General features: G+C 47.8%; 1 protein-coding gene across 8 annotated transcripts in view; it reads left to right on the top strand.

The window, feature by feature from the left end:
• The window catches only part of TBC1D23 (TBC1 domain family member 23), a 365,222-nt gene that overhangs the window by 112,866 nt on the left and 228,790 nt on the right, over nucleotides 1-23,566 (top strand). The window contains exon 1 of one of the 8 annotated variants that reach the window (XM_063956249.1): nucleotides 425-673. The exons of 5 other annotated variants lie outside the window; for them this stretch is intronic. In XM_063956249.1, the coding sequence (XP_063812319.1) occupies nucleotides 573-673 (101 nt within the window). In that variant the 5' untranslated portion in view covers nucleotides 425-572. 2 more of the 8 variants (XM_063956247.1, XM_063956248.1) reach the window with 2 other exon arrangements.

Genomic DNA, 23,566 nt, shown 5'->3' with positions numbered 1-23,566 from the left:
TCCTGCGGAGCCGCTAATCCCCATGGTCCTTACGGAGTCCCAGCATCCACTTAGGACGTCAGAGAAATTTTATTTTTACTCTAACCGCAATCCTTATCTATTTGCCTATTCATCAAAAAACACCAAGCCCTGTTTCTCTCATATTCTGCACTGTAGTTTCCTAGAAGCCTCACACACACTCCTTTAGCAGCTGCTCATTAGCTGCGCCAACACAGCCGCATTTTTTTTTTTTTTTTTTTGCTATACAGTATCTGGTGAATAAATCATTGTGTGAGTAGTGTGTGTGATGGCACATAACTTAAGCTGGCAGAGCAGACTCTCCCTCCCTGCTCCTCTGTACTGTCATTACCTGACCGCCTAGTAACGCTAACTGGATAGATCATAGAAATGATCCGTGTGGGGACCCGTAGTCCTAGTGTGCACGAGCGCGAGTCTACGACGGCACGTGCCAGCTTTCAAGCCGGCGTTACTGTATTCCACCTAGTACCGGCTCACTTTACTGGCCCCATGACCGGAGCTTCGCTCGCTTCGCTGCTTTACGGCTGAGTGACGTGGAACGTCAACACTTAGACATGGCTGAGGCGGCTGCCGAGCCTGGGGAAGCATCCCCGCTATCCTCTCCCTCCCCGCCGCCTGGACCCGGAGATGAGGGCGAGGAGGAGACGGACACCTGGTGAGGCCGTTGGGGAAGGGGCCGCGGGCAAGAGTACGCTCCTAGGAATGGTTCCGGGATACACACTGGGAGGGGTATCGGGACTGCTGAGCACCGTGACGTGCCGGTATACTACCTATAGCAGACTGCTGCTGCCATAAACACTGAGCTCTAGGAGGTCACAGAGGAAACCAGGACAGGAGGTCTCGGGTCATGTCAGTGCTGGGAATATGGCAGTGAGGGCAGAGTGGGTGAGAGGCGGCTGGGTGCGTGGAATAGGAACAAGTGTTGCGTGGGTCCATGGTACGGTGAGAGGGGACAGTGTGGGTGCATGGAGTAGGGGCAAGTGGTATTGTGGATCCATAGCATGGTGAGAGTTGGCAGCTTGAGACCATGGTGCAGGGAGGAGGTACACGCTGGACCATGGTCCAGTGATATGGGCCATGGTGTGATGATAAGGGGAAGTTTATGGCCATAGCGGGGTGAGAGGTAGCTGTGTGGGTGTATGGCATAGGGCAAGTGATAATGTAGGTCTATGTCACAGTGAGAGAGGGCACTTTGAGGCCATAGCGTGGTTAAGGGTGGCAGCGTGAGTTCATGGCTCTGTGAGATGCGGCAGTGTGGGGGCCATAGTGTGGTAAGAGAATACAGCCCGTGCCCATGGGTTTGCAGAGAAGACAGTATGAGTCCATGAGACCTGTGATGGGAGTGTGGGTCCACCTGTACTGTAAAAGACTTGTTTGTAGCTTGAAAGGAAAATGTAGAGTTATTGCTGTATGCCATTCAGTGGTGCAGTCTGAATTATACACGCCTGTCAGGCGCAACTCACAGGGGCAGAAACAATCCCATTCAAATTGTGAACCTTTTTCTGCGGACCACTTTGTGGATAAATGTCCAGAGATCATTTGGTCTGTGAGGATGGAATAAGGTGTATGTAAATGATGTGTAATTATTTGGTTTTAATGCTATAAAAAATGTTTTGCATTAATTTTGTAAACTGCAAAAATAATTATAAAATGAGTACTGTGGGGCTAAGGGACATCGAGAGTTGGGAGGTGAGAGCTTCTCTTTTGGGGCCATTTGAAGGTGAGCGCTGATAGCTGGAATTGTGGTATCATGGTTGGTACTGAGAGTTGGTGCTGTGTCAACATGAGACTGTGAGAGGTGTCGTGTCTGGGGCCGTGGATCTGTGAGAGGTGTCGTGTCTGGGGCCGTGGATCTGTGAGAGGTGTCGTGTCTGGGGCCGTGGATCTGTGAGAGGTGTCGTGTCTGGGGCCGTGGATCTGTGAGAGGTGTCGTGTCTGGGGCCGTGGATCTGTGAGAGGTGTCGTGTCTGGGGCCGTGGATCTGTGAGAGGTGTCGTGCCTGGGGCCGTGGATCTGTGAGAGGTGTCGTGCCTGGGGCCGTGGATCTGTGAGAGGTGTCGTGCCTGGGGCCGTGGATCTGTGAGAGGTGTCGTGCCTGGGGCCGTGGATCTGTGAGAGGTGTCGTGCCTGGGGCCGTGGATCTGTGAGAGGTGTCGTGCCTGGGGCCGTGGATCTGTGAGAGGTGTCGTGCCTGGGGCCGTGGATCTGTGAGAGGTGTCGTGCCTGGGGCCGTGGATCTGTGAGAGGTGTCGTGCCTGGGGCCGTGGATCTGTGAGAGGTGTCGTGCCTGGGGCCGTGGATCTGTGAGAGGTGTCGTGCCTGGGGCCGTGGATCTGTGAGGGGTGGCCGTGGATCTGTTAGAGGTGGCCGTGGATCTGTGAGAGATGTCATGTCTGGGGCCTTGGATCTGTGAGAGGTGTCATGTTGGGGGCCGTGGGTCTGTGAAAGGTGGTAGTGTGGGGCCACGGGTCAGTGAGAGGTGGTAGAGTATGGTCATGGGGTGGTGAGATGTGGCAATAGATGACCATGGCATAGCGAGAGGTGCCATGCAGTGTTAATTTTGTCAACAAACGTTTTGATGAAAGGTAATCGTTGACGATTGTGCATACACAGCGTTGCATTCACACTTGCCAATGCGGGGGGGGGGGGCATGCTGCATTCGGAAGCATGGTATCGTCAGCAACATCCCCTGATTGACCTGCATGTACTGACGACAGGGGATGTTGTTGACGATCCATGGGATCGCGCCTTGTCTATGATCTAGTGCAGGCATTCCCAACCACGGTCCTCAAGGCACACCAACAGTGCAGGTTTTAGTGATATCCAGGCTGCAGCACAGATGGTTAAATCAAAATAACTGAGCTACGAATTAAGTCACCTGTGCTGAAGCCTGGATATCACTGCGCTGTTAGTGTGCCTTGAGGACCGTGGTTGGGAATGCCTGCTGTAGTGCTTACACAGTAGACCAGTGTTTTCCAACCGCAGTCCTCAAGGCACACAAACGGTCCAGGTTTTAAGGATATCTTTACACGAGCACAGGTAACTTCATTAGTACCTCAGTTATATTGATCTAACCATCTGTGCTGAAGCCTGGATATTCTCAAAACCTGGACTGTTGATGTGCCTTGAGGACAGAGGTTGGGAAACGCTGCAGTAGACGATATGAGCAATATGTCGTTCCGAAATGTCGGAATCTGCCATATTCACAATATTGTCTACTGTTTACCCAGCTTAAGACTAAAACTAAATCCATGTCAAAATTAACACTGGTAGTAAGGTTTTACATTTTTAAAAAACAATTGTGTTCTAATATTTGCAGAAAATAAATATGACCTGCTGTGAAGGAATTATGGTTGTGTTTTGAACTTTTGTTCTAACAAACTTAAGGCATTCATTTGTGTATGATATATGGGATATTCAATTAGCCAAGGTAATTAAATCCAGCTAATTGAACCGCCCCCAAGGATATTATATTTCCCACGATAACCAGCTCTATCAGCCCTGTTTTTCACAAAAACAAATCGGTCCGAGAATTTATCCAGGATCTTGTGTTTTCGCTGGAAATTTAACATTTTTCGGCAGAAATAAAAGCTGATTAATTGATTTGCCCGAAACTAAACGTAGGGCAAAAATTGAGAGAGAAGTCCCTTTTTTTTTCACAAAAAAATTATCAAAGCAAGTTGAATATCCCCCATTATGAAACACATTCTCAGCCTACTGAGCATAGATTACCAAACACACAGTTAAAAGTATACTAACTTTTCAAGGGAATTTTAGAGCAAGTCGGCAAAAATTAACACTGGCGCCAGGACATGGCGATTAGGGTTGGCAGTGTGGGGCCATGGGTCTGTGATAGGTGGTGCTTTGTGGACATCGGTTTGTGAAAGGTGACAGTGTGGGGCCGTGGGTCAGTGAGTGGTTGCAGAACATGACCATGGAGTAGCGAGAGGTGCCAGGACATTGACCATAGGGCGACTAGGGGTGGCAGGGTTGTTTCATGGGGCTGCAAGTGGTGGCAGTGCAGGGCCATGGGTCTTTGAGGGGTTGCAGAACATTGCCATGCAGTAGCAAGAGGTGCCAGAACATGGGCTTAGGGCGACTAGGGGTGGCAATGCAGTTTCATGGGGCTGCAAGGGGTGGCAGATTGGTGGTATGGTGTAGCGAGAGGTAGAGCTGTGTAGGAGTGAGGGAATACATATGACATCCCGGCAGGTGGGCTGGGATGTCAGTGGCCAGAGAGAAGTGCGTGTGTTTCCTGCTGGTAATCATTAGTAGATGGTGCATGAGGGCTATCAAGATTGAGCATTTTATTAGTACTTGGAAAGGATTACTGAATGAAGTAAAAGTGCTGTCGGGCAAAACAAACTGTAATTTTCTTTTCATGATATTATGGAGTAAACCATGTTGTTGGGTTTTTTTTTTGGTTTGACCTGGGCAATCACGCAGTTTCATATTTTGCCTCTTATGTTATAATGGGTGGTCTCTGTTATTTTTCATTGTTTTAGCTATCATGTTGTAAGAAAAAAGTTGCATGCTATGTATCAGTGAATGGCATCTTTTTATTACTTTGCATTTTGTTGATTACTTTATGCTGTGTAGCATTTCCTGGATAGACAGTGTCAGCTTGGTCTCTGGACTTCTTGAATGAAGGCAGTTGTGTAAGTTTTATAATATTTGTATATAAGGTTGTTGCCAACCTTTCCTTTCTTACCAATGAACCTTTGTGAGTCAACAGGAGCCTAGTCAGGGGGTACAAGGGATGTAGTTAAGAGAGACAAAATGAGGGTCTATAGTGTGAAATTTGTTTTGTGCAGTTTAAAAGTCCATTTGAAGGCGATGTCCACTTTATACACGTTTCATTTATTTCCCTCTTCGTACCATCTGGACAGATTGCTTTATACCGTGTTAGTATTCCAGCTTATTGTTATATGAGCAGCATGTCTGGACATGGAGGGAATTCAATTGTTTGACACACCTGCAGCCACTAGATGATGCCCGACAAAGCAATTCAATTGCTGCTTTGTTTGGATGCCAATGGCTACCAGCATTTCAGCTCTCAGCTTCCAGAGGTGGTGAGCTAAAATGAGCGAAACGTGACCAATCTGGGCACCCAAATGGCACTCTTGCCAGCATTTTGGTCAGATTTAGCCGTTTTATGCGGCCAAACCAGGGCTGATTGGGTGCGACAAGTGTGAAAAAAGATTGAAATGTGCCCCGTAATCTTCCTTTCACTTTAGACTGGAGATTGGGCGAGATATAGACAATTAAATTCCCCCTAAAGAATATATCCTCCGCATGAGACTATTGATATGCTCTGCCACTGGGATGTGTACAGGAGGACTGGAACCATGATGTAACAGACCACACTGTAACTTGAAAAAAATAAATAAATCAATCAGTCCTTATGTTGACTGTCATTGGATGATGCCATATATAACTAGCGCAGTGGGACTCTGAGCGCTATGGTCGCTAGGAGCTGTACCAGAATCCAGTGCACATGTGCAGGTGTCCGGGGGAAATAGTGCAGCGGACATTTTTCTGCTGATTTTCTTACTGCGCACGCGCAAAACTTCAGGAAATTGTCCGCTGCGCCATTTTTTCCAGTGATTTGTGAAGCGCTGCTGCTGCAGGACTCCAGAGGTATATCTATTCAAGAAATGGGTCCATGGTGTGTAGTGTGGGCCCCCCTGGACCCAGGGTCCTGTATGCACCGCACACCTTGCACCCATTATAGATACACCACTGGTATGACCCCTTACAGATTTATGTTAGGCAATGGTAAATCAATTTCTCTATCGTCCTAGTGGATGCTGGGGTTCCTGAAAGGACCATGGGGAATAGCGGCTCCGCAGGAGACAGGGCACAAAAAGTAAAGCTTTAGGATCAGGTGGTGTGCACTGGCTCCTCCCCCTATGACCCTCCTCCAAGCCTCAGTTAGATTTTTGTGCCCGGCCGAGAAGGGTGCAATCTAGGTGGCTCTCCTAAAGAGCTGCTTAGAAAAGTTTAGCTTAGGTTTTTTATTTTACAGTGAGTCCTGCTGGCAACAGGATCACTGCAACGAGGGACTTAGGGGAGAAGAAGTGAACTCACCTGCGTGCAGGATGGATTGGCTTCTTGGCTACTGGACATTAGCTCCAGAGGGACGATCACAGGTACAGCCTGGATGGTCACCGGAGCCTCGCCGCCGGCCCCCTTGCAGATGCTGAAACGAGAAGGTCCAGAATCGGCGGCAGAAGACTCCTCAGTCTTCTTAAGGTAGCGCACAGCACTGCAGCTGTGCGCCATTTTCCTCTCAGCACACTTCACACGGCAGTCACTGAGGGTGCAGGGCGCTGGGAGGGGGGCGCCCTGGGAGGCAAATGAAAACCTTTTTTGGCTAAAAATACCCCACATATAGCCTCCGGGGGCTATATGGAGATATTTAACCCCTGCCAGAATCCGTTAAGAGCGGGAGACGAGGCCGCCGAAAAAGGGGCGGGGCCTATCTCCTCAGCACACAGCGCCATTTTCCCTCACAGAAAGGCTGGAGGGAAGGCTCCCAGGCTCTCCCCTGCACTGCACTACAGAAACAGGGTTAAAACAGAGAGGGGGGGCACTAATTTGGCGTTAGAAATATATAAAAAAGATGCTATAAGGGAAAACACTTATATAAGGTTGTCCCTATATAATTATAGCGTTTTTGGTGTGTGCTGGCAAACTCTCCCTCTGTCTCTCCAAAGGGCTAGTAGGTCCTGTCCTCTATCAGAGCATTCCCTGTGTGTGTGCTGTGTGTCGGTACGTGTGTGTCGACATGTATGAGGACGATGTTGGTGAGGAGGCGGAGCAATTGCCTGTAATGGTGATGTCACTCTCTAGGGAGTCGACACCGGAATGGATGGCTTATTTAGGGAATTACGTGATAATGTCAACACGCGCCAAGGTCGGTTGACGACATGAGACGGCCGACAAACAATTAGTACCGGTCCAGACGTCTCAAAAACACCGTCAGGGGTTTTAAAACGCCCGTTTACTTTAGTCGGTCGACACAGACACAGACAGGGACACTGAATCCAGTGTCGACGGTGAATAAACAAACGTATTCCTTATTAGGGCCACACGTTAAGGGCAATGAAGGAGGTGTTACATATTTCTGATACTACAAGTACCATAAAAGAGGGTATTATGTGGGATGTGAAAAAACTACCGTAGTTTTTCCTGAATCAGATAAATTAAATGAAGTGTGTGATGATGCGTGGGTTCCCCCCGATAGAAAATATGGGCGGTATACCCTTTCCCGCCAGAAGTTAGGGCGCGTTGGGAAACACCCCTTAGGGTGGATAAGGCGCTCACACGCTTATCAGAACAAGTGGCGGTACCGTCTATAGATAGGGCCGTCCTCAAGGAGCCAGCTGACAGGAGGCTGGAAAAATATCATAAAAAGTATATACACACATACTGGTGTTATACTGCGACCAGCGATCGCCTCAGCCTGGATGTGCAGAGCTGGGGTGGCTTGGTCGGATTCCCTGACTAAAAATATTGATACCCTTGACAGGGACAGTATTTTATTGACTATAGAGCATTTAAAGGATGTATTTCTATATATGCGAGATGCACAGAGGGATATTTGCACTCTGGCATCAAGAGTAAGTGCGATGTCCATATCTGCCAGAAGATGTTTATGGACACGACAGTGGTCAGGTGATGCAGATTCCAAACGGCACAAAGGTGTATTGCCGTATAAAGGAAGAGGAGTTATTTGGGGTCGGTCCATCGGACCTGGTGGCCACGGCAACTGCTGGAAAATCCACCGTTTTTACCCTAAGTCACATCTCTGCAGAAAAAGACACCGTCTTTTCAGCTTCAGTCCTTTCGTCCCTATAAGAGTCATATCTGCCCAGGGATAGAGGAAAGGGAAGAAGACTGCAGCAGGCAGCCCATTCCCAGGAACAGAAGCGTTCCACCGCTTCTGACAAGCTCTCAGCATGACGCTGAGACCGTACAGGACCCCTGGATCCTACAAGTAGTATCCCAGGGGTACAGTTTGGAATGTCGAGACGTTTCCCCTGCGCAGGCTCCTGAAGTCTGCTTTACCAAGGTCTCCCTCCGACAAGGAGGCAGTATGGGAAAAAATTCACGAGCTGTATTCCCAGCAGGTGATAATTAAATTACCCCTCCTACAACAAGAAAAGGGGGTATTATTCCACACTATATTGTGGTACTGAAGCCAGAAGGCTAGGTGAGACCTATTCTAAATCTAAAAAAATTTGAACACTTACAAAGGTTCAAATCAAGATGGAGTCACTCAGAGCAGTGATAACGAACCGGGAAGAAGGGGACTATCTGGTGTCCCGAGACATCAGGGATGCTTACCTCCATGTCCCAAATTTGCCCTTATCACTAAGGGTACCTCAGGTTCGTGGTACAGAACTGTCACTATCAGTTTCAGACGCTGCCGTTTGGATTGTCTACGGCACCCCGGGTCTTTACCAAGGTAATGGCCGAAATGATGGTTCTTCTTCGAAGAAAAGGCGTCTTAATTATCCCTTACTTGGACGATCTCCTGATAAGGGCAAAGTCCAGGGAACAGTTGGAGGTCGGAGTAGCACTATCTCGGATACTGTTACAACAGCAGGGGTGGATTCTAAATATTCCAAAATCGCAGCTGATCCCGACAACAAGTCTCCTGTGCTTAGGGATGATTCTGGACACAGTCCAGAAAAAGGTGTTTCTCCCGGAAGAGAAAGCCAGGGAGTTATCCGAGCTAGTCAGGAACCTCCTAAAATCAGTGCATCATTGCACAAGGGCCATGGTAAAAAAATGGTGACTTCCTTCGAAGCAATTCCAGTCGGCAGATTTCATGCAAGAACTTTTCAGTGGGATCTGCTGGACAAATGGTCCGGATCGCATCTTCAGATGCATCAGCGGATAACCCTATATCCAAGGACAAGGGTGTCTCTCCTGTGGTGGTTACAGAGTGCTCATCTTCTAGAGGGCCGCAGATTCGGCATTCAGTTTTGGATGTTGGTGACCACGGAGGCCAGCCCGAGAGGCTGGGGAGCAGTCACACAAGGAAAAAATTTCCAGGGAGTGTGATCAAGTCTGGAGACTTTTCTCCACATAAATATAGCTAAGGGTAAATTTATAATGCTCTAAGCTTAGCAAGACCTCTGCTTCAAGGTCAGCCGGTATTGATCCAGTGGGATAAAACATCACGGCAGTCGCCCACGTAAATAGACAGGGCGGCACAAGAAGCAGGAGGGCAGTGGCAAAAACTGCAAGGACTTTTCGCTGGGCGGAAAATCATGTGATAGCACTGTCGGCAGTGTTTCATTCCGGGAATGGAAACTGGGAAGCAGACTTCCTCAGTAGGCACGACCTCCACCCGGCAGAGTGGGAACTTCATGGGGAAGTTTTCCACATAATTGTAAACCGTTGGGAATTACCAAAGGTGGACATGATGGCGTCCCGTCTGAACAAAAAACGGGACAGGTATTGCGCCAGGTTAAGAGACCCTCAGGCAATAGCTGTGGACGTTCTGGTAACACCGTGGGTGTACCAGTCGGTGTATGTGTTCCATCCTCTGCTTTTCATACCTAAGGTACTGAGAATTATAAGACGTAGAGGAGTAAGAACTATACTCATGGCTCCGGATTGGCCAAGAAGGACTTGGTACCCGGAACTTCAAGAGATGCTCACAGAGGACTTATGGCCTCTGCCGCTAAGAAGGGACTTGTTTCAGCAAGTACCATGTCTGTTCCAAGACTTACCGCAGCTGCGTTTGACGGCATGGCGGTGGAACGCCGGATCCTAAGGGAAAAGGCATTCAGGAAGAGGTCATTCCTACCCTGGTCAAAGCCAGAAAGGAGGTGACCGCACAACATTATCACCACATGTGGCGAAAATATGTTGCGTGGTGTGAGGCCAGGAAGGCCCCACGAAGAAATTTCAACTCGGTCGATTCCTGCATTTCTTGCAAACAGGAGTGTCTATGGGCCTCAAATTGGGGTCCATTAAGGTTCAAATTTCGGCCCTGTCGATTTTTCTTCCAGAAAGAATTGGCTTCAGTTCCTGAAGTCCAGAAGTTTGTCAAGGGAGTATTGCATATACAACCCCCTTTTGTGCCTCCAGTGGCACTGTGGGATCTCAACGTAGTTCTGGGATTCCTCAAAACACATTGGTTTAAAACCAGTCAAATCTGTGGATTTGAAGCATCTCACATGAAAAGTGAACATGCTCTTGGACCTGGCCTGGACCAGGCGAGTGTCAAATTGGTGGTTTTTTTCTCAAAAAAGCCCATATCTGTTTGTCCATTCGGACAGGGCAGAGCTGCGGACTCGTCCCCAGTTCTCTCCCTAAGGTGGTGTCAGTGTTTCACCTGAACCAGCTTATTGTGGTGTCTTGCGCCTACTAGGGACTTGGAGGACTCCAAGTTGCTAGATGTGGTCAGGGCCCTGAAAATATAGGTTCCAGGACGGCTGGAGTCAGGAAAACTGACTTGCTGTTATCCTGTATGCACCCAACAAACTGGGTGCTCTTGCTTTTAAGCAGACTTTTGCTAGTTGGATGTGTAATACAATTCAGCTTGCACATTCTGTGGCAGGCCTGCCACAGCCAAAATATGTAAATGCCCATTCCACAAGGAAGGTGGGCTCATCTTGGGCGGCTGCCCGAGGGGTCTCGGCTTTACAACTTTGCCGAGCGGCTATTTAGTCAGGGGCAAACACGTTTGTAAAATCCTACAAATTTGATACCCTGGCTAAGGAGGACCTGGAGTTCTCTCATTCGGTGCTGCAGAGTCATCCGCACTCTCCCGCCCGTTTGGGAGCTTTGGTATAATCCCCATGGTCCTTTCAGGAACCCCAGCATCCACTAGGACGATAGAGAAAATAAGAATTTACTTACCGATAATTCTATTTCTCGGAGTCCGTAGTGGATGCTGGGCGCCCATCCCAAGTGCGGATTATCTGCATTACTTGTACATAGTTACAAAAATCGGGTTATTATTGTTGTCAGCCATCTTTTCAGAGGCTCCGCTGTTATCATACTGTTAACTGGGTTCAGATCACAGGTTGTACAGTGTGATTGGTGTGGCTGGTATGAGTCTTACCCGGGATTCATAAATCCTTCCTTATTGTGTACGCTCGTCCGGGCACAGTACCTAACTGAGGCTTGGAGGAGGGTCATAGGGGGAGGAGCCAGTGCACACCACCTGATCCTAAAGCTTTACTTTTTGTGCCCTGTCTCCTGCGGAGCCGCTATTCCCCATGGTCCTTTCAGGAACCCCAGCATCCACTACGGACTCCGAGAAATAGAATTATCGGTAAGTAAATTCTTATTATTACTTTGTTTTCTTGTTAGTCTTTTATCTACTAGCATCATTGTATCCTCAGCCAAGGATGAGGAATGTGTGTATCCAGCTTTATCCTTAGTCGTATTCTTATGGGCCCTACATATTGAGCGATCCGCCGCCGAGCTGCCCGACGGTGGATATGGCCGACCTGGCGGCGGGGGGGCAGTGACGGGGGAAGTGAAGTTTCATCACTCCCCCCGTCACCCGGTTCCATAGAAGTGCAGGCAAATATGGACGAGATCGTCCATATTGGCCTGCATGCACAGGCGACGGGGCACCAGCGATGAACGAGCTCGGGGCCATACATCGTTCATTGCTGGTGCCTCCACACTGAAAGATATGAACGGTATCTTGTTCATTAATGACGGTATCTCGTTCACTAATATCGCGCAGTGTGTAGGGCCCATACGTCGTGAATAGTTTGTAATCTTGTCACCAAGGGATAAGTTAGTTTTATATTGCAAAAGTCAGGTGAGGGATGAACATGAATATTGATAATGTAACAAAAATTTGTGATATGACAAGTATGGCTTATGTGTTGACACCTTTGGCATCTAAAGAATGCTACATGTGGAATCAATTAAATTGTGTGCAGATGTTTACTATTTACTTTTATAACCATGTCTTAGGTTTATGTTGTGCCCGCAGTGTACCTAGTGTTCACTCTAGGCTGTTTTAGCAGTGCGCGGCGCCCTGCACGATTTTTTTAAGGGCAAAACCTGCCCTGCTAAAACAGCCACCCGCTTTCTGCCCCTCTCAGCGTTCATTCACGCTATCGGAGAGCTTGGGGGAAGCCCAGCACCTCCGTAGGTGCTGGGCACGCCCCCAACAGTGACGGTGCCGTCCGCCCACGCCCCCGTCTTTGTATTGACCCGCCCACTTGCATTACGTGCAAGTGGGCACGCCCCCTATTTCCATAGCCACGCCCCCTTGTGCCCCTAACGGACCCGCACCCTGCCCTGCAGTCCGCTGGAGTGAACACTAGTACCTTATACTCCCCAACCCTGTTCTCACACAGATAAAAAGAATCTATTTTGTGGAAGCCGCAAAGTTCCCAAAAAACTTGCTTCGTACTGTAACATTTATTGGCTGAACACATTAAATACAGCTCTTGGGCTAAGTGTAGATTTACTGTACACATTTAGTCAGCATTTCTGATTGCAGTTGACTCGAATCCAATGTGTTACAGATGCAGTGGGTGTTAGTCGATTACCAGAGAGGCTATGAAGGTGTGGGGCTAATGATTTCACTTAACTACAGATCAAAGGTTCCTCATAACTCACTAAATAGCAGACCGATGACCAGATATAGTAATATGCAGATTGCTTGTCCTTCCATAATCACACATATGTCATTAGGAGATATGGGTTGATGCAGGTGGGTACAGCAGCCTCTCTGATTAATACATCTGAGCAGTAACCCAGCAAACGGGCGTCTACATGTCTGTTCCATTGTGCATCACACACATCCCGAGGCTGTTGGGTTTCTTTTGTTTCGTTTTACATATTGTGGTTCATCCATTAAACAAAAGGAATTTGAGATGTGTTTTCTGTTGCGGAAATGACAGGGAGACGTCATGGGATTATTTTCAAAAAAGGAAGTTATTGTGTGAAGCATAAAGCAAGGTTTTAGTCATATTTGTATTTTTCACATAGCTTAACCCTGCTGTCATGGTTATGTGGTATATAGCAAATTTCATCTATGCTCGGTATCCAGTTACCCGCGATAGTGCCGCGTGCGCAATAAACGGGTGGGGTTTTTTGCATTTATTTTTTTATCCCGCTATCCAATTGGGTCCTGAGAAAAACATCAATTTTTTGCGTGAAAATACATAGGTCCCACAAATAGCTGCTGACCTATATATTTTCACGGCACTTATCGCGGAGTGAATTACCACGGCTTATTGGATACTATTTAGGGGTCTATTTTATTGTCGGAATTCCCGACTTGTTGGAAAAACTGCATTTTCCGACTTTAGATTCGACCTATTCAAGTCCAGTGCTGTTTTTCCGACTTGTCGGAAAACATGTGGATCGGCGGGTTAGCCGCGGATACACGTATTTTGTCAGATTTTCGGGTGTTTTTGACAGGTTTTTGATAATGCCGGACTGAATGACTAGGAACTGGAGTATTAGAACTCGAGGACATACACTGAAACTGGAGGGAGGCGGGTTCAAGGGAAATTTAAGGAAAAATTACTTCACTGTTAGGGTAGTGGACAAGTGGAATAGCCTCCAATCAGAGGTAGCAGGGGCTAAGACTGTAGAGCAATTTAAACATGCTTGGGATAGACATATGAATATCCTTACAAAGAATTAAGGTTCAAAAAGGGTTGAGATTACCTAAAGGATAAAAAAAGAGGCAGACTAGATGGGCCAAGTGGTTCTTATCTGCCGTCAAATCCTATGTTTCTATGACTTGAAACAAAAAAAAAAGTCGGATCGGCATTGTCGAAAATGGGCAAAAACCTGTCGGAAATGCCCGCAAATTGAATTCTGAAGTGTTAGATCCTCTCTGTCAGAGAGGATTTGACAATAATTGAATAGACCTATTAGTGTGCATTGGAAGGATTGTAGGAAATCCTTATTGATGATTATTTAGGAATAAGATGATTATTTTATACAGGTTGAGTCTCCCATATCAAAATTCTGAAATACGGAATCTCCTGAAATAAAGAAAATTTTTAAGCTGAGATAGTGACACCTTTGCTTACTGATGGGTCAATGTACACAAACTTTGTTTAATGCGCAAAATTATTAAAATTCTATAAAATGTATCTTCAGGCTGTATAGGGTGTATATGATCTATCACACGGTGAGATCCTTGCTATATTCGATTTTGACTATTTCCCTTGAACTCGCCCAGATAGTACAGAGAGTAAAGATTTTGACTGTCTGTGCTTGAGATTTTGTCTATGTACGATTATGACTAAAGTGCCAATTTTGACTATACTTTGTACTAGATAGTACACTAGATAGTCAAGATTGACCTGCCTGTACAGTCTATCTAGCCTTAAGGTCCATACACATGGTGAGATTCGGGCTATGCCCGATTCTCACTATGCGACAGGGGCTAAGTCGGCATCGCAAGCACATAATGAGACTTTCACCTTGTGCTCTGCACTAACTTTTTCCTTACGATTTTGACTCTATACCGTATATACTCGAGTATAAGTCGACCCGAATATAAGCCGAGGCGCCTAATTTTACCACAAAAAACTGGGAAAAATTGACGAGAGTATAAACCTAGGGTGGGAAATGTACGGTGCCAGGGGTTTTCATGCTCAGGGTGTCATGCTCGTTGCCAGGGGTTTCATGCGGTAGGTGTTATGCTTGTTGCCAGGGGGTAAAGCTTGTTGCTAGGGCTGTGCCCCCAGTGCCACATATACCCCCTGTGACAGATATCCCCCCACAGTGCCAGATAAAAACATGCCCCCATAGTGCCAGAAACACATATGCCCCCAGTGTCATTTAATCATGATAAAGGCCACATAGATAGTAAAAAAAACATTACACACAGACTGACTAAGAGTGAGAGTCAGTCTGTGTTTAGCAGCCAGTGCCCCCCCTGACAGACTCTGCGCCATCTCTAACACACCGAGTGCGGGCAGCGACGGCCTGGGCCCGGCGGCAATGTATTCCCGGGCCGGGCGGCGGGATTTGCGGACTCACCAAGCATGGCAGGCGGCAGCGGAGGCGATGTCTTCCCAGGCAGCGGGACCCAAGGGACGGGCTGGAGTTGCAGGAGGACCCTGTCCGGGGGCGTACGTACCCACCCTCCCTCAGTCACACACACATAAAAGCCGCCCACCACTCACCAGAGAATCCACCCTCACCTCCGTTGGCTGACTCGAGTATAGGCCGAGGGGGGCTTTTTCAGCATAGAAAAATGTGCTGAAAAAGTCGGCTTATACTCGAGTATATACGGTAGTCAAAATCGTAAGAAATAAATCTCTAAACAGATGCATGTGGCAATGAACAGAATTAAATTATTGGAGCCGAGGTCCATTTGTAATATAACAATTATGTAATATAGCAAATAACATAAGCTACCTGTGCATCTGGAAAACAATAGTTTTGCCAAACAGGCAGAATATCACTAATATTTTTCTCCCTTATAATTTATTGTGTACTTACAGTAAATTTAAAAAACAAATATTCAGTTTAACCAAAGAAAGCCGTATTTGTCACAAACAAAAAGTACATTTGTTCAGCTAGAATTAAAACAGAACAAAAAAAATCTGGAACCTAAAATATTTCAGTACTGTGAATATCTATGTGGCGTGGAAAACATGTCCAGCTAATATACAGAATAGATAAGTATCACAGCACTTCCTGTCTGCGATGTCTGGTTTCCTCAAATAGACTAAACAAATATCACTTTGTGTGTACCTTTGTGCCCTAAATGTCATATGCAGTCATGAGAATGTACAGTTTTCAGGCAAATAGAGAACGTTCGATATTTACAGTGCGCCATACTACCAGGCACAGGGGTGGAGGCCATGTAGTCTGGCTACACTTTCATAAATGTTGGCTTACACAGAGTTGATCACAGCAGCAAATTTGTTAGCAGTTGGGCAAAACCATGTGCACTGCAGGGGGGCGGGGGGGGGGCAGATATAACGTGCAGAGAGTTAGATTTGGGTGGGTTATATTGTTTCTGTGCAGGGTAAATACTGGCTGCTTTATTTTTACACTGCTATTTAGATTTCAGATTGAACACACCCCACCCAAATCTAACTCTCTCTGCACATGTTATATCTGCCCCCCTGCAGAGCACATGGTTTTGCCCAACTGCTAACAAATTTGCTGCAATCAACCCTGAATTAGGCCCAAGGAGTGAGAGAGAATAGTGTGACACACAAAGCATGTGATATTTATACATATATTTCTCTAACGTCCTAGTGGATGCTGGGGACTCCGAAAGGACCATGGGGAATAGCGGCTCCGCAGGAGACTGGGCACAAAGTAAAAGCTTTAGGACTAGCTGGTGTGCACTGGCTCCTCCCCCTATGACCCTCCTCCAAGCCTCAGTTAAGATTTTGTGCCCGAACGAGAAGGGTGCAATCTAGGTGGCTCTCCTGAGCTGCTTAGAGTAAAAGTTTAAATAGGTTTTTTTTATTTTCAGTGAGACCTGCTGGCAACAGGCTCACTGCATCGAGGGACTAAGGGGAGAAGAAGCGAACTCACCTGCGTGCAGAGTGGATTGGGCTTCTTAGGCTACTGGACATTAGCTCCAGAGGGACGATCACAGGCCCAGCCATGGATGGGTCCCGGAGCCGCGCCGCCGGCCCCCCTTACAGAGCCAGAAGAGTGAAGAGGTCCGGAAAATCGGCGGCAGAAGACGTCCTGTCTTCAATAAGGTAGCGCACAGCACCGCAGCTGTGCGCCATTGCTCTCAACACACTTCACACTCCGGTCACTGAGGGTGCAGGGCGCTGGGGGGGGGCGCCCTGGGACGCAATGAAAATACCTTAAATGGCTAAAAATACATCACATATAGCTCCTGGTCTATATGGATGTATTTAACCCCTGCCAGTTTTCCACAAAAAAACGTGAGAAAGGCCGCCGAAAAAGGGGCGGAGCCTATCTCCTCAGCACACAAGCGCCATTTTTTCCTCACAGCTCCGTTGGAGGAAGGCTCCCTGACTCTCCCCTGCAGTCCTGCACAACAGAAACAGGGTAAAACAAGAGAGGGGGGGCACTAAAATTGGCATATTAATATATACAGCAGCTATATTAGGGAAAACCACTTATATAAGGTTATCCCTGTATATATATAGCGCTCTGGTGTGTGCTGGCAAACTCTCCCTCTGTCTCCCCAAAGGGCTAGTGGGGTCCTGTCCTCTATCAGAGCATTCCCTGTGTGTGTGCTGGGTGTCGGTACGCTGTGTCGACATGTATGAGGAGGAAAATGGTGTGGAGGCGGAGCAATTGCCTGTGTTAGTGATGTCACCCCCTAGGGAGTCGACACCTGACTGGATGGTCTTATGGAAAGAATTACGTGATAGTGTCGGCACTTTACAAAAGACTGTTGACGACATGAGACAGCCGGCAAATCAGTTAATACCTGTACAGGCGTCTCAAACACCGTCAGGGGCTATAAAACGCCCGTTACCTCAGGTCGATACAGACACTGACACGGACACTGACTCCAGTGTCGACGGTGAGGAAACAAACGTATTTTCCAGTAGGGCCACACGTTACATGATCACGGCAATGAAGGAGGTTTTGAACATTTCTGATACTACAAGTACCACAAAAAAGGGTATTATGTGGGGTGTGAAAACTACCCGTAGTTTTTCCTGAATCAGATGAATTAAATGAGGTGTGTGATGAAGCGTGGGTTTCCCCCGATAAAAAAATGCTAATTTCTAAAAAATTATTGGCATTATACCCTTTCCCGCCAGAGGTTAGGGCGCGTTGGGAAACACCCCCTAGCGTAGATAAGGCGCTCACACGCTTATCAAAACAAGTGGCGTTACCGTCCCCTGATACGGCCGCCCTCAAGGAACCAGCTGATAGGAAGCTGGAAAATATCCTTAAAAGTATATACACACATACTGGTATTATACTGCGACCAGCAATCGCCTCAGCCTGGATGTGCAGTGCTGGGGTGGCTTGGTCGGATTCCCTGACTGAAAATATTGATACCCTGGACAGGGAAAAAATATTATTGACTATAGAGCATTTAAAGGATGCATTTCTATATATGCGAGATGCACAGAGAGATATTTGCACTCTGGCATCAAGAGTAAGTGCGATGTCCATTTCTGCCAGAAGAGGATTATGGACGCGACAGTGGTCAGGGGATGCGGATTCCAAACGGCATATGGAAGTATTGCCGTATAAAGGGGAGGAGTTATTTGGGGTCGGTCTATCGGACCTGGTGGCCACGGCAACGGCTGGAAAATCCACCTTTTTACCCCAAGTCACCTCGCAGCAGAAAAAGATACCGTCTTTTCAGGCTCAGTCCTTTCGTCCCCATAAGGGCAAGCGGGCAAAAGGCCACTCATATCTGCCCCGGGGCAGAGGAAGGGGAAAAAGACTGCAGCAAACAGCCTCTTCCCACGAACAGAAGCCCTCCCCCGCTTCTGCCAAGTCCTCAGCATGACGCTGGGGCCTTACAAGCGGACTCAGGCACGGTGGGGGCCCGTCTCAAGAATTTCAGCGCGCAGTGGGCACACTCGCAAGTGGACCCCTGGATCCTGCAGGTAGTATCTCAGGGGTACAAATTGGAATTCGAGACGTCTCCCCCTCGCCGGTTCCTGAAGTCTGCTTTACCAACGTCTCCCCCCGACAGGGAGGCGGTATTGGAAGCCATTCACAAGCTGTATTCCCAGCAGGTGATAATCAAGGTACCCCTCCTACAACAGGGAAAGGGGTATTATTCCACGCTGTTTGTGGTACCGAAGCCGGACGGCTCGGTGAGACCCATTTTAAATCTGAAATCCTTGAACACTTACATAAAAAGGTTCAAGTTCAAGATGGAGTCACTCAGAGCAGTGATAGCGAACCTGGAAGAAGGGGACTATATGGTGTCTCTGGACATCAAGGATGCTTACCTCCATGTCCCAATTTGCCCTTCTCACCAAGGGTACCTCAGGTTGGTGGTACAGAACGGTCACTATCAGTTTCAGACGCTGCCGTTTGGATTGTCCACGGCACCCCGGGTCTTTACCAAGGTAATGGCCGAAATGATGATTCTTGTTCGAAGAAAAGGCGTCTTAATTATCCCTTACTTGGACGATCTCCTGATAAGGGCAAGGTCCAGAGAACAGTTAGAGGTCGGAGTAGCACTATCTCAAGTAGTACTACGACAGCACGGATGGATTCTAAATATTCCAAAATCGCAGCTGATTCCGACGACACGTCTGCTGTTCCTAGGGATGATTCTGGACACAGTACAGAAAAAGGTGTTTCTCCCGGAGGAGAAAGCCAAGGAGTTATCCGACCTAGTCAGGAACCTCCTAAGACCAGGCCAAGTGTCAGTACATCAATGCACAAGGGTCCTGGGAAAGATGGTGGCTTCTTACGAAGCGATTCCATTCGGCAGATTCCACGCAAGAACTTTTCAGTGGGATCTGCTGGACAAATGGTCCGGATCGCATCTTCAAATGCATCAGCGGATAACCCTGTCTCCAAGGACAAGGGTGTCTCTCCTGTGGTGGTTACAGAGTGCTCATCTCCTAGAGGGCCGCAGATTCGGCATTCAGGATTGGGTCCTGGTGACCACGGATGCCAGCCTGAGAGGCTGGGGAGCAGTCACACAGGGAAGAAATTTCCAGGGCTTGTGGTCAAGCATGGAAACGTCACTTCACATAAATATCCTGGAACTAAGGGCCATTTACAATGCCCTAAGTCAGGCAAGACCTCTGCTTCAGGGTCAGCCGGTGTTGATCCAGTCGGACAACATCACGGCATCGCCCACGTAAACAGACAGGGCGGCACAAGAAGCAGGAGGGCAATGATGGAAGTGGCAAGGATTCTTCGCTGGGCGGAGAATCATGTGATAGCACTGTCAGCAGTGTTCATTCCGGGAGTGGACAACTGGGAAGCAGACTTCCTCAGCAGACACGATCTTCACCCGGGGGACTGGGGACTTCACCCAGAAGTCTTCCACATGATTGTGAACCGTTGGGAAAAACCAAAGGTGGACATGATGGCGTCCCGCCTCAACAAAAAACTGGACAGATATTGCGCCAGGTCAAGGGACCCTCAGGCTATAGCTGTGGACGCTCTGGTAACACCGTGGGTGTACCAGTCAGTGTATGTGTTCCCTCCTCTTCCTCTCATACCAAAAGTACTGAGAATCATAAGAAGGAGAGGAGTAAAGACTATACTCGTGGCTCCGGATTGGCCAAGAAGGACTTGGTACCCGGAAATTCAAGAGATGCTCACGGAAGACCCGTGGCCTCTACCTCTAAGAAAGGACCTGCTCCAGCAGGGACCATGTCTGTTCCAAGACTTACCGCGGCTGCGTTTGACGGCATGGCGGTTGAACGCCGGATCCTGAAGGAAAAAGGCATTCCGGATGAAGTCATCCCTACCCTGATCAAAGCCAGGAAGGATGTAACCATACAACATTATCACCGTATTTGGCGTAAATATGTTGCGTGGTGCGAGGCCAGGAAGGCCCCTACAGAGGAATTTCAACTGGGTCGTTTCCTGCATTTCCTGCAAACAGGACTGTCTATGGGCCTCAAATTAGGGTCCATTAAGGTTCAAATTTCGGCCCTGTCAATATTCTTCCAAAAAGAACTGGCTTCTGTTCCTGAAGTTCAGACGTTTGTCAAGGGAGTACTGCATATACAGCCTCCTTTTGTGCCTCCAGTGGCACCTTGGGATCTCAATGTAGTTTTGGGATTCCTAAAATCACATTGGTTTGAACCACTCGCCACTGTGGACTTAAAATATCTCACATGGAAAGTGGTAATGCTGTTAGCCCTGGCTTCAGCAAGGCGTGTCTCAGAATTGGCGGCTTTATCCTATAAAAGCCCTTACCTAATTTTTCATACGGACAGGGCAGAATTGAGGACTCGTCCTCAATTTCTTCCTAAGGTGGTTTCAGCATTTCACTTAAACCAGCCTATTGTGGTGCCTGCGGCTACTAGGGACTTGGAGGATTCCAAGTTGCTGGACGTAGTCAGGGCCATGAAAATATGTTTCCAGGACGGCTGGAGTCAGAAAATCTGATTCGCTGTTTATCCTGTGTGCACCCAGCAAGCTGGGTGCTCCTGCTTCTAAGCAGACGATTGCTCGTTGGATTTGTAGTACAATTCAGCTTGCACATTCTGTGGCAGGCCTGCCACAGCCAAAATCTGTAAAAGCCCATTCCACACGGAAAGTGGGCTCATCTTGGGCGGCTGCCCGAGGGGTCTCGGCTTTACAATTTTGCCGAGCAGCTACTTGGTCAGGGGCAAACACGTTTGCTAAATTCTACAAATTTGATACCCTGGCTGAGGAGGACCTGGAGTTCTCTCATTCGGTGCTGCAGAGTCATCCGCACTCTCCCGCCCGTTTGGGAGCTTTGGTATAATCCCCATGATCCTTTCGGAGTCCCCAGCATCCACTAGGACGTTAGAGAAAATAAGAATTTACTTACCGATAATTCTATTTCTCATAGTCCGTAGTGGATGCTGGGCGCCCATCCCAAGTGCGGATTGTCTGCATTACTTGTACATAGTTATTGTTACAAAAATCGGGTTATTGTTGTTGTGAGCCATCTTTTCAGAGGCTCCTTCTGTTATCATGCTGTTAACTGGGTTCAGATCACAAGTTGTACGGTGTGATTGGTGTGGCTGGTATGAGTCTTACCCGGGATTCAAAATCCTTCCTTATTGTGTACGCTCGTCCGGGCACAGTATCCTAACTGAGGCTTGGAGGAGGGTCATAGGGGGAGGAGCCAGTGCACACCAGCTAGTCCTAAAGCTTTTACTTTGTGCCCAGTCTCCTGCGGAGCCGCTATTCCCCATGGTCCTTTCGGAGTCCCCAGCATCCACTACGGACTATGAGAAATAGAATTATTGGTAAGTAAATTCTTATTTTAGCTATACAGTGGCAATATTCTCATTGCACTCCACAAATGTTAATAAACAGGGTTCAGTTTTAACGTAAAATGAAATACTGATGCAGAAAGACCCAAAGCGTTTATATTCCGTCTAACAGTGGAGACTATTTCATGCTGTTGTGAAGTCTTCTATAAATACTGCGGTCTTGCAGAAAGTGATCTGACTCCATATTCTGTCCCTGCTCTTATTTACAAATGCAAGGTTATCTTGTGTATTGAAGTCACCAATGATCATAGCATGTCCCTTAAACTTGCTGTGGTACCGCTTTCCTCATCACTCCATGTAAAGCCATTAATCCACTTTGTTACCTCGGAGACCATAAGATCGTCAACCAGTCTTTTTATGGCGCCCAGGGTTATACAATTTGCCAAAGCTCCTTTCCTCCATTAGACTGCAGTCTTTAATGAAGCGATGGAAAAAATGTGACTTGTATAAACTATCTTCAAGGTTTAATGTAAATTAACGTAGAATAATTGGTTTTCTTGTCTTTTAAATGTATTCTCTTAAAACAGGAATTTGCACGTGAGATCATTATATATTTTAAAATACAAATGTGTTTTCTGTTACGTCATAGAGGATGCTGGGGACTCCGTAAGGACCATGGGGAATAGACGGGCTCCACAGGAGACATGGGCACTAAAAAGAACTTTAGATATGGGTGTGCACTGGCTCCTCCCTCTATGCACCTACTCCAGACCTCAGTTTGATACTGTGCCCAGAGGAGACTGGGTGCATTACAGGGAGCTCTCCTGAGTTTCCTGAAAGAAATAATTTTTGTTAGGTTTTTTTAATTTCAGGGAGCCTGCTGGCAACAGGCTCCCTGCATCGAGGGACTGAGGAGAGAGAAGCAGACCTACTTAAATGCTAGGCTCTGCTTCTTAGGCTACTGGACACCATTAGCTCCAGAGGGAGTCGGAACGCAGGTCTCTCCTAGCTGTTCGTCCCGGAGCCGCGCCGCCATCCTCCTCACAGAGCCGGAAGATAGAAGCCGGGTGAGTATGAGAAGATAAGAAGACTTCAGAGGCGGCAGAAGACTTCGGATCTTCACTGAGGTAACGCTGCGCGCCATTGCTCCCACACAACACACACACGGCAGGCACTGTAAGGGTGCAGGGCGCAGGGGGGGGCGCCCTGGGCAGCAATTAAACCTCTGGTCTGGCAAAATCAGTACATATATGGGCTCTGCGCTGTATATTAGAGATCCCCCGCCAGTTTTTAAAAGTAATCAAGCGGGACCGAAGCCCGCCGCTGAGGGGGCGGAGCTTGATCCTCAGCACTCAACAGCGCCATTTTCTCCTCAGCACACCGCTGAGAAGCTGGCTCCCCGGACTCTCCCCTGCTGAACACGGTGACAAAGGGTTTGAAAGAGGGGGGCACATAATTTAGCCCAGTGATAGATAGATATATATATATATCTATCTATGTGTAATAAAAGCGCTATCTGGGTAACTTTTTTTCCAGGGTCATTGGCGCTGGGTGTGTGCTGGCATACTCTCTCTCTCTGTCTATCCAAAGGGCCTTGTGGGAGAACTGTCTCCAGATAGAGAATTCCCTGAGTGTGTGGGGTGTCGGTACGTGTGTGTCGGCATGTCTGAAGCGGAAGGCTCTTCTAGGGAGGAGGTGGAGCAAATGAGTGTGGTGTCTCC

The sequence above is a fragment of the Pseudophryne corroboree genome, chromosome 2 (genome assembly GCF_028390025.1).
Source record: "Pseudophryne corroboree isolate aPseCor3 chromosome 2, aPseCor3.hap2, whole genome shotgun sequence".
Classification (NCBI taxonomy): Eukaryota; Metazoa; Chordata; class Amphibia; order Anura; family Myobatrachidae; genus Pseudophryne; species Pseudophryne corroboree.
Note: the sequence above shows the minus strand (reverse complement) of the source record. Positions and strands in the feature narration are given on the sequence as shown.